We start from the raw sequence: 12,048 nt of genomic DNA on the forward strand, positions 1-12,048 counted from the left end.
CCGAATATTGCAAAATCATTGCTCGGAAACGTAAAAGAACGACTTTTGAAGCAAACAGCGAACTAGATTGATCTTTCATCTAGCGATTTTGACTAATAAAAACCCCCGTCTTTGCATTATCGAGAAATCAGAAGGCATTTCCCTGATCCTAGCAATTCTCGCGTACGTATACGTGGTCTAGCGGTGTGTGAGTGCCCTCTAGCGGTGTGTGAGTGTTCACGCGCGACTGTCGTCTGCTAGGAGACGGCCCCCTTAAGGGATGAAATCAATTTTTACTTTATCCCAGCTTCCCACAATCGATGCAGAATGGTTTCATTTTACATGAAGATCCGCAGTCTAGTGATGACGAATAGATTGCGGATGCTTATGCGGTTGAGGAAATTTTTGGAGTGCGGTAATGCCTCGGTACATGTGCGAGAGATGTGCATGATACTTCAAACCGGAGAGGTCCTGAAGCTCTATAACACTGGGGAACGTTTTGTTTTCGATTATTTCTTTGTTAAACTTTTACCAACATATTTGTGACATTATTATTTATATTGGCGTTACATGGAAGAGTCTATCGTCGATACCGTGCTTGGTCTCGTTCTAATCAGAAAAATGTCACGAATACGTTTGTACATGATCCACAGAAAAATAATTAAACATAAAAAGGTTTTATCATTGAAAACGAGGTTAGTGGGGGAAGCAGGCGTTTGAGGGACCCCTACCACCGTCCGAAATTTTTCACACGTACATTGAAACTATATTTCACGAGGTTGTGCTCCGAATTAATAAAAATCCCGTAAATATTTATAACAATTTATAAAAATGATGCACGCATGAAATTCGCAATCTACTCGGACGAATGTAAATTTAGTTTTAGGACGAAGTCTGTGATGTGCTGTCTTACGATTTAGACACACGGGGCCGTCCAATCTTGGTCCCGTTTCCTTTTTGTTAAGTATGCATGGCGAAGTGGGGGGAATGAGATGGTGAAATTTGGAAAAATTTCGAAGGTTGTATTTCTTTCCGAACGAACATAATTCTTGACTTGTTGCTAGCAAACGTAGTATTAATCATATTCGTTTATCTTCTTTTCCAAATGACGATTAATGACAATGGATTATAGATGTAAATTTTGTGATAGAATGCACTGGACTACAGTCGTTGTTGGAAATGATTGTTCGATTGCTTTTCGACAGCGATGTATTCTCGTAGATGTGTGCGTGTAGTTTTTGTTTGTATGTGTGCGAGAGAGGGAATGGAAATTACAGATGTAATTATGAAATGGTACCTATCTAACCCCATACATTATGAGTTCTTTTTTAAATATATATATATATATTCGTTGTAAAAATATGAATTCATTTTTTCTTTTCGAATAGGTTAATAATAATTAACACCCAACCTACCGAGCCTTCGAATTGGTACGCTGCCTTATATAAATTACAAGATTAAGCTTATTTATAGTAATTAATATGTGCTCTAATAAAGATTCAATCATTTCCTATGAAAGCATCTTTCTAACTTTAGTAATTGGTAGGTTTAGAGTCGATAACAATATTTTTTAATAGTTGTGAGGAACACGGAATGGCCAAAAGAAATCATCTTTACAATCTCAGAACTTTAAATTTAGTGTTTCGCTAGTGTTAGAGCTAGTCACATAAGGCAAGAAACGTGAGGCAATTTATTTTCTCAGGCAAGTATGTAGTAAATTTTTAATCTGCTCCAGTCGATTTCTGTTTATTGCCATGACAACATCGATGCTTGGAGACTCGCGATACAAAGGTCTCGTTTGATCGATTCAGAGTGTCCGAGGTTAAAGTACTCCGAGTTACCTGACAGGAATCTGAGCACCACCAAACTCTGCAGCAACTAAACAAACTAAATAAATAAACTGAATAACAGTTAAGCAGTTCTAGTTTCCAAAATGTTTCACGTTGTAGAACACCGGATAATCATTTCGTTTCGAAATTAACCACGTGCTGGAGAAGTATATTTGCAGAATTATAGAGTTGTGTTGTTAGTTAATTAATTCGGTGAAACATGAGTGATTCCGATATGGAAGTTGGATCAATCGATATGGGGGTCGACGGCGATGAGGAGAAGGATGACGACGACGACGATCTCGCGCAGAGCAGACATTCCATCGCCACCATGGATTATCGGTATAGAATAATAACAATGAGAAACAATTTTCTGCGTTTAAGGTAAAAGGTCAAATTCCATTGAAGAAGCTCAAGGTGACCTTGAAATATCCGAAAACATCACAGTATTTCCCCCTCCCCCCCCTGTCATGTTATTACAAATTAAAAATGAATATTCAAGGTGGTCCAAAGTAATAAAATTACTATTCTGATTCTAAATTCTAAATATAAAATCCTATTCTGACTAGCCTAGTCAATTCGACCTAAATTTTCAAAATTTATATTTGCCCCTTTTGCAAGTTTTGTATAGATCAATTTTTCATATTATTACAAATTAAAAATAAATATTCAAGGTGGTCAATGTTACTGGACCAACCTGTATAATTGTTAGAGTATCTAATTCAATTCAAACTAAATTTTCAAAATTTCTAATTGCCTCTTATGCAAGTTTTGTGTACATCGATTTTTCATGTTATCACAAATTAAAAATAAATATTCAAAGCGGTCGAAGTTACTGGACCACCCTGCATTCTACAGTACCGCCACAGCAATAAAATTTATAATGAGCCGCATTCTATCCTGGCTAGCCTAAAATTTGTATTTGCATAAAAGTTTAAATACTAGCGATTGTTTATGATAAACCAGAACATCGATTTTTGTAGATTACGATGGATCCGAGACAGAGCGTTGAAGTTTATGGGGATCGTCGGCCACGAGCTTCAGTACTACAAGCTCCTCAACGTAAATCAATTAATATATTAAATTATTTAATAACTTAGAATTAAACTACATATTTAATAACTTAGCAGATCTATTAAAGACGTATGTATCATTTGACGTAACGAATTTTTATTTTGGAGGTTATCCGAAGCTCGTTTTTCTTATTCAGCCTGTCTAAATTCAAGATAAATTAAACAACTTTGCCCCGCGACCATTTTTTCTATCGAACAAAAAAAAAGAAAATAACTGTTGAAGAAATATGTAAGGAGTGCAAGATAAAAGAAGCATCGTGTGTTAAGGGGATTGTTTGAATAATGATAGGCGAACAATCGGTACTACGAGGACAAGATTCTCAATTTCTTGATCCTCGACCTTTACGGCGTAACGGACCTCCAGAGGAAGTTGATATTCTTCTACGCGACTCATGCCACGGAGCTCGTTCAAGAGGAAGTGCCTGTATGGGAAAGTGAGTGCCCGTAATTAATATCTAACACGGAATACTTAAATGTTACATTGGACGGGAGATGTGAATTATTTACATGTTGACGGATAACAGGCGGGCAAGCTAATAAACTGGCTGCCCTGACAGCGTTGGCGATGAAAGGGAAATCGCGTAGGTTCATTAACGGTGCTGGTAACGTTCTGTAAAAATGATGCTTGTTCTGTGCCATGCATGTCTTTCAGTTGTGTTCGAACAAACCGGATATCTATAGTAGAACCTCGATTATGCGTTACCTTTGCCTGTGACCTTCAACAACCTTGGCTAATCATATTGGAAATAACAAAGACAAATATCAAGACATTTAACTTATCTTTAAAAACGACAATGATATTTGAGGTTAACAAACGTTAGGTGCTCGAGATATAATATATGTGTGAATAAATAAATATAGAGGGTGGTCGACTACAGGTGGGAGAAAATTTAAGGGTTGGTTCTCCATGACAATATAAAAATTTACATATTGCGATTTCGGGCCTTCGTTTTCCAGTTACTAAGAATTAAAGATCCGCCTGAAATGCTGCAACCCGACCAACAGTGGTGAACGTCGCTTGATACATGACTGTTGGTCGGATTGCCGTATTTCAGGGATATTTTCAATCGTTTACAACTAACAAAGAGCCTGCACAGCCTTGCCCTCACAGATTTAGTTGAGATTTTACAGAGTTATACATCTCGTTCCCCTGATTACGAAAATACCCCATTATAGGGGCAGACACTCAATAGTTTTCGAGATATTTGCAATTAAAGTTTCATAACCTGTAAAATATTAGTTTAGTTCAATTTATTAGCAAGCAGTGGTGTGACGTATAGCGGCGTATAGCGGCAATTTAAAAAAATTTAATTTAAATTTTAAAAAATATTTTCATCATGGAGAACCACCCTTTAACTAATAATGTTACATATACAGTTAATGTTGACAAAACTGATTTGTTAAAATACCGTTTAATTTTTGTTTGAACCGTCGGAGAGCGTCTTCGGGATCTCCGATTCACTGGTTCGGATAATCGAGGTCTAGCGTATCTAATTTCGTTGCTTGTGTACGATTGCGCATGTTTATTATATAACGATTTCGATTTGGTGTTCTGCGACGCCTTTCAATTTCGATCGAATTGCGACAGGAATCGAGCGGAAGGGGATGAAAAAGATGAGACCGGTGAAGTTGACGAAGAAGAGATCGAAGAAGAGCAAAACGAAAATTCCGAAGGTGGATGCCAGCACGGTTCTCTCGCAGATACAGCCATCTGTGATGACCGTGAAGTCTGGAGAGCCTTCTACGATGACCGTGAAGTCTGAAGCGCATTCTACGATGAGTGTGTTGAGCGAGTACGAAACGGGCGACGAAGAGGAGGGGGATGAAGGAGAGGAGGAAGAAACCGAAGAGGAAACGCTGGATAGGGCTAGCGGAGATACTTTGACAACGTTCCGGAAGAAGGATACGAACGATATCGTTGCACCTGGTAGATCGATGGAAAAATTACAATTATTATCATGATCAACCGTTCGATTTCGATGATTTTTGGTTATTCGTTTCCAGAGACCTTGCTTACCACGCCGCCGCCCGCTGAAGAGAAACACAAATACGTCATGAAAAAAGTATGGGAATCCCTCTTGATCTTCATTTGTCTGAAACGCGCAACCGAACGCCGTCGCTTTATTGAAAAATGATTGCAGAAAATGGTGGAGAAAGTGAAGACGTCACCTGTCCTCCACATGATTTGCGGAGAAGTGGACGGCAGCAGGACTGATCTACAGGACACCACGTTGTTCTATTTTCTTAGGGTCACCGACGAGGGTATACCGTCGTTCGACTCCTATCAAGAGTGTTGCGACAAGATCACGAAGTACTTGGTCGTTGGATCTCTCCAGGGAAAATTTCTCGTCTCCCTGAGTAGAATGCTGAGTCAGGTATCAAACTTCGCTTTGGGGACCCAGATATTTTCAACCTTTTTCAATGTAATTCTATAGATATTGGCGAGAAAATGCCGAAAAGCCGAGTCTCAATTTCAGGAATCCACTGGTTCGAAAGTTACGAGCGTTTAAAATTTAGCAATTTTGTAACTCTCGCGAGTTCTCCTAACATTGAGACTTGTATTCTCCGGCATTTTCTCGTCAAGAATCTGCAGGATTACAGTTGAAAAGTCGAAAATTTCTGGCCCCGTAAGATGAAGTTCAGTGAAAAGTTCGTCTGATTATAATTATAATTTAGGTGTTCAGGCCACTGGTGGAGAGCCAGTTCCACGGGCCGAGGTTTTCCGTGGACGACGCCGAATCCGACGATGAATCGGCGAATCTGGCACACCTTATGAATTCTCGGGTACGTTGAACCACGCGAATTCGAATTATTCTTCAGCATTGACCATTCCGAGTTTCTGTTACGTTTCATTGATGTCCGAGCAGAGCTCGGTGTTCAGGAGACCGTCGGAATTCCGGAGAATATCGATGGTGATGCAGAAGAAGCACAAAGAGATAGAGGACGATGACCCGGACGACGATGAGCCGCTGCCAACTCACGTCAGCTCTCTGACATTTAAGGAGTCGAAAAAGGAAACGAAAGTGAAACCGAAACTATCGAAAAGTTCTGGCAAGAGCATATCTCTCATAAGCGCGGACAGATCGAAGCAGTCGATCGATAAGATTAATGACGAGGAGAAGCCAGTTCCCAAGGAATGGGATCAAAGCAAATTGGACATCTTGAATTATTTGGATACACTGATAACCAATGTAGAATGGTATGCGAACTTTCGAAATACATCATTTTACATATTCGTAATCTACCTTAGACCCTGTATACTGAACAACACGATCATTTCGTTTGATCAGGACGCTGGAGCACATCGAAGGCGACATCCTGCTGACAATGCCGAATATCCCAGAACTCGAGGACCCGATGGTCACCGATGAGATGCTGGAAAATAATACGGACGTGATCAAACAGCTCGAGGACGTGATCATGTCCTGGGGAGTTCACATTCAAAAAGTACCGATCACCTAGAAATCCATTTCTGATAGATAGAGTCTATCTCCTTAGATTCTAAGGAAAACCCTCGGGTCCGTACTGTTTCTTAGATCCTGTAGTTTAAACAAGAATCGACGATTTTTCTTAGATCCTATAGTTCAAACAAGAATCGACGATCTTTCTTAGATCCTGTAGTTCAAACAAGAATCGAGGATTTTTCCTAGATGCTGTAGTTCAAACAAGAATCGAGGATTTTTCTTAGTTCCTGTAATTCAAACAAGAATCGAGGATCTTTCTTAGTTCCTGTAATAGAGACTTTTGCGACAGTTGCGGAGAGAATACTGTAACAAGGAAGATTTTTCTCGGTACCTTGTAATGTCCTCCAAAAACTAAAGTCACAGTCCTGCGTCAAGCACATCAAAGCTTGAGGGGAGGGGGCAATTGAAAAATCTTAGCCGGTGTCCTAAATAAAATGACGACGACAAGGAAACGTGATTGTTTCAGGTTTTGGAGACGTTTCAAACGAAAGTAGTGCAGGGGAGAGGCCCGCTAGCGGAGTTTAGCTACTGGCAAGATCGCGAGACGGGTTTATTGATGTTGGTCGAGCAGCTGAAAATCCCTATGGCGCGTAGGATTTTAGGCCTGCTGAACAAAGTGCAATCGCCGATCGCCTCGAATTTCGAGTTCTTCTACGCGGATCTTTGGAAGTATTACGCGGAGGCTAGAGACAACGACCGGTTCCTCCAGACTGTCGTCAGACACTTCAAAGTGGGTAGACGTACACTATCATAACGTGAAATCACTCGAAAATATCATTATATTTAAACTTTATATTTTCCACTGATAAAATTCGAAATTGTTTACAGGTAATTTCGGAATCGGATGACTTCAAATTGGCAACGGAATCTATTTCAGCATTGGCGGACGGACTGAGAATGATTTGGATTTTATCGTCCTATTACTCTGTCGAGGAGAAGATGATGGGTCTAATGGAGAGAATATCCTGGCAACTTTGTCAAACCGTTATAAACCACTTGGGCATCAAAGATTTGTTCAAGTTAGTCGACTTAATGAATCAACGTGCTGAGATATTGTCGTTGTTTTAGAGTAAAACCATGATCTAAGGAAACGGAAACTGTAGGATCTAAGAAAAACGAATACCCCCTCCACTGGGGTGCATACCCCGCCAGAACTTCTTTATTAATCATTATCTTTTTATGGGACTCTGGCCAACTTAATCGTGGCCATTTTCTAATTAAAATGACACTAAACACGACATATAACTTTAGTTTAATTGTCCGCAACTGGCCGCAAAGAAATGGTAGAACTATACAGTACTTGTTCTAAGAAACACCACGGACCCGAGGATTTTTCTTAGATCGAGGCTTTACTCTACAACGAAACTCGCCAATCGTGGATTTTCGGATACTAACAGTTACAACATTTTTGATAGAAGATCATTGGAAACGATTCTAGAAAAAACGAGGGACGCTTACACAATGCTGAAGAGCTGGAAGAACGCGTACCTGAGGATCAGGGCGGAGATCGAAGGATCCGGCAAAGGTACTCGCTGGGAGTTCGATCAGAACAAGCTGTTCACGAGCACCGAGTACATAGCCACCGTGTGCGACGGTCTGAACCAAGTGGCCAGCGTTCTTCAGGATTTCTACAACATCTTCGGGCCGTATCTGAAGTCCATCATCAGCGACCCGGCTCAGATCGACACGATAATAAAGCGGGTCGCCCGACTGATCTTGCCAATCGAAGACGCGGATTTCAACATCTACGACGAGTTCAATAAAGAGAATTGGGAGGCGACTATGTCGTTGTTCTACGAGGAGGTCCGTTTCCTCGAGAACGAGGCGAGGTTCTTCATCGACGAGTGCTTCATGGTGCTAGTCAACGCGGAGCAGGCGCTCAAGGTGCTGCTCATGTTCAAGAACATGAAGACCAGAGCCAGCATTCAGGAACAACTCTCGAGGAAGTTCGGCGTGATCGTGCAACAGTTCAGCAAAGAAGTCAGCACTGTGGAGGGTATATACAACAGAGGTGAGACCTTTCGGACAAAGGAATTTGGTTGAAACATCTCTTCAGGTTCGAGAGAATTCTTCAGGGTTGCCTGACTTTCAGGAAAACGATTCCCACCTCTGCTAACTCACCACCCGCCAATGGCTGGAGCTATATTCTGGATAAGACAATTGTTTCATCGCCTGAGGAGACCTGTCCTGGTTCTGCAGGATGTTCCGGAGTTGAAGCACAGCGACTTGAAGCTCGCCGCCTTCCACCAATATCTCGAGGTCGCGAAGGAGATGAAAGCTTTCGAGGAGACGAAATTCACCGCGTGGGTGAACAAAGCTCAGACGATCGTGTCGACCACCATGAAGAGAAGCATACTGAAGATGGTGCAGTCCGAACCAGACAAAGGTCCATTGTCTTCCATTTTACCAGGAATTGTTCGACTCGAGGGCCAACGTGATTGAAACGTGAAATTTGCCGCAGGTGTCTTGACGTTTCCAGACAGCGAGAGGATAGGTAAGACCGCGCAGTCGACTCAGGTGCCGAAGAAAGGGAAAATCAAAGAAGTGGGATCAATTGCATCTGGAAATATGGGATCTATCCAGAAGAGCGAAGGCATACTGTCCAAGCCCAGCCTCCGTAAGTTATCTTTCTTTTCAAAATTTTTGGGGCTCCGTTCGAATTCAAGGTTGCATTTGTACAGGGTGTTCCAAAATTATATGTCGCGACTACTCCAGCGTGATTCTCCGTCTCTGTATCGGTGAAGATTTAGTCCAGTCAATGAAAAGTTGCAGAGGGAAATGGAAGGAACACGATCTTTAATTTTGGGTCTTTGTTTGGACTAGTAACGAGGTAAACATACTAAAAGTCAAGGGGGGACGTAGAAGAACATTTTGCCAGCTTTAATTTTGTATAGAATGGGTTTATCGCTAGGACGCATAGTTTCCGAGATTTACGCGGAAAACCGAAAAAGGGGACTTTTAGTATGTTTACCTCGTTACTAGTCCAAACAAAGACCCAAAGTTAAAAATTGTGTTCCTCCCATTTCCCTCTACAACTTTTCGTTGACTGGACTAAATCTCCACCGATCCAGAGATGGAGAATCACGCTAGGGTAGTCACGACATATAATTTTGAAACACCCTGTACAGGGTGGACATAAATGTTTGGTCTGAAGAAGTTGCCGTTTTTTCATTTAATTGTGTTCTACAAAACAAGATTTAGAATATACAAAGGATTGATGTTCGGTGAAACTTTATTTTTGCATCGATCTGGCAGTTTCCAGAGGTGACATCCGGGAAATCAAACAGGAACAAAAATTGCTGCTCCCGGCGGTGAGAGAGAAAACATCGACGGTATCCTCGTCCTTGGATAAAACAGCCCAACCGAAACAAACGTGGACGGATTTCATGAGCGGTTCGCTTTTAATCGAATGCAAACTCCGTTTCGAGGTGAACTTCAATTGGGACGTTTTCGAGATAATCCAGGAGGTAAATCATCCAAAGAATGATCACCGAGTTTGAAAATATTGCACATTATTTATTATTCGTTCATATGCAACAATCTAACACGACAACTTACAGGCAGAATTAATGGAGCAACTGGGTTTCTCGTTGTCGCCCGCGGTGAAGGAAGTCGGCATTCAAAAGGATCGATTGAGAGAAGACGTCGACATCCTGCAGAGAGTTGTCAAGAAGTATAACTCGATGTTGGACGAGATGAGTAAACCTGATGTATGTTTCCCATTTTTATCTTGGAGGCGTAGACAATTCTGCAATGTTCAAAAACTGAACTTCACCTCGGGAAACCAAAAATTTCTAACTCTCTTCAATGGAATCCTGTAGATTTCGACGAGAAAATACTGGGAATCCAAGTTTCAGTGTTAGGAACTCACTGGTTCGAATGTTACACGCATAATTTCTGAACCAGTAGGATTCCTAACTTTCGAACTAGGATCTTCGGAATTCTCTCACCAAAATCTACAGGATTACTTTATTAAAAGTTGAAAGTTTCTGGTTTCTTCAAGGGAAGTTTAACCAAATTTCAATTTTCTTTCAAGTCGATAAGAAAGTATAATTATTTTCACTCGAAACAGATTCAGTTATTAAAAAAAATGCTGCTGGACATTGAAAAGCATATTCAGCCCGGCGTGATGCGCATCAACTGGGATTCCTTGAATATCGTGGACTTCGGGAACAGCTGCGAGAAACTGTTGAAGAACTTGAGCTCTACCATCGACCAGATAAATCATATGAAGGCTGATCTCGACAACAGAATATTCTCCGAAATGCAGCGATATAATTTGTTTTCTCTGAGTGCCTACCCAGCCGAAGAAGAGGGATCGTTCTTACCGTGCAAGGTTCAATTCACATTTCATCTTCTTTCTCTTGAATTTTAATGTTGATTGATATCTTTCAATGCTAACTTTTCCCGATCATCGTTCGTAGACCTACTTCCTGGAGATACATAGTCGGAGAACGGAGCTGGTCTCTTCAATGAGAAAACTCTACGAATCGACGGGTCCACTGCTGAAGAAGCTGGAGAGTTTGGTGCTGGGAACTGCTACCGGGTGCTGTCCAGCCATGCAGCTTTTCTATGAGTCATATGAGAGGAAAATATTCGGCGCTTTCATAACGTAGGCAGCTTCGTCGTACAGTGATCTGAATTTAGAAGGGAGCCCGGTTTAGAACGTCAAGGACAAAATGCTTTTGTGATTTTTGTTCAGAAAAATTATTGTCCCAACTGTTCAGGTGCATGGTGAACAATCTGGATTCGTTCAACAAGACTCTGACAGATTCCAAGCCGATCTTCCAAGTGGACGCTGTGCTGATTGCTTCGGAAGCGGTTCTCAGACCTTCGCCGGGCGAGATTTATACAATCATTATTCAGAATGTGAAGAATCTGCTGGAGGAACTGAAACGTTTTCCCAGATGGATGCACGGCACCTGTTTGGAGTGCTGGCCGCAGAAGAAAGAGGGCGTGGACGATTACGTGATGTTCAGTTTCTTCGAGGATGTCCTGAACATTCAAGTAAACAAATCTGTTAATTGGCTGGTAGCCTTTACAGTAGGCCTAGGCTACTAGTGCTCTGGGAGTCGCTCGCGAAGAATCGGCTAGCCCCACCTGACCGGCCAACGCAAGAGTGGGGGTGGCCGTTTTCTATCGATGACTGATTAGGAGGGGGGTACCCGTTCTCTGTCGCTGACTGATTAGGAGAGGGTAGCCGTTCTCTATCCAGTAGCCCACTCGCGCTGACTGACTAGATGGGCGTAGCCGACTCGTACTGACCGGTTAGGTGGGGGTAGCTGAACGTAATAATATGTAATAAGCAGACAAATGCCTCCAGAGTACCCAATTGCATCACTAAATGTTATTTTCGGTGGCAATGACCTTTGTAGATACGAAACTAGTAGAAATCGTACCAAACTTTTTTGAACATCGTATTCCAATATTTTTTGAAGACTCGTACACGCCGTAAATGCATAAAGATCCGCACTCTACTCATCATCTTCTTGAACTGTTCAAGGCGGTGAACGACAGTATCCTAATAGTGCAATCATCGGTGCACAAGTTAGTCACGGATTGTTGGCAGTATCTGCACAAGTGGAAAAAGTACAGCAATCTATGGACATTCGATAAGAACTTGGCTGCCGAAAAGTTCGTTGCCACGAAGCCCACGCTCTTCCAGTACGACGAGAAGTTTACCTTCTACGAGAACATTCTCGA

At 41.7% G+C, this 12,048-nt stretch overlaps 2 protein-coding genes across 2 annotated transcripts; both read left to right on the forward strand.

Moving 5' to 3' along the window:
* Positions 1-2,028: 2,028 nt before the first annotated feature.
* LOC143218359 (uncharacterized) lies at positions 2,029-8,448 on the forward strand. Its single transcript, XM_076443492.1, has 13 exons — positions 2,029-2,192; positions 2,792-2,870; positions 3,171-3,315; positions 3,406-3,483; positions 4,470-4,808; positions 4,886-4,944; positions 5,023-5,256; positions 5,558-5,665; positions 5,749-6,080; positions 6,172-6,328; positions 6,812-7,075; positions 7,174-7,364; positions 7,761-8,448. Exons 1-13 carry the CDS (start codon positions 2,029-2,031, stop codon positions 8,386-8,388), a joined length of 2,778 nt encoding a protein of 925 aa, XP_076299607.1. The 3' UTR covers positions 8,389-8,448.
* A 27-nt stretch (positions 8,449-8,475) lies between these two features.
* On the forward strand, positions 8,476-11,406 carry LOC143218360 (dynein axonemal heavy chain 10-like). The gene is made up of 7 exons (XM_076443494.1): positions 8,476-8,731; positions 8,807-8,962; positions 9,601-9,812; positions 9,906-10,055; positions 10,418-10,681; positions 10,770-10,957; positions 11,073-11,406. The coding sequence occupies exons 1-7, from the start codon at positions 8,476-8,478 to the stop codon at positions 11,404-11,406; spliced, it is 1,560 nt and encodes a 519-aa protein (XP_076299609.1).
* Positions 11,407-12,048: the final 642 nt, after the last annotated feature.

This window comes from Lasioglossum baleicum, chromosome 19 (assembly GCF_051020765.1).
Source record: "Lasioglossum baleicum chromosome 19, iyLasBale1, whole genome shotgun sequence".
Lineage (NCBI taxonomy): Eukaryota > Metazoa > Arthropoda > Insecta > Hymenoptera > Halictidae > Lasioglossum > Lasioglossum baleicum.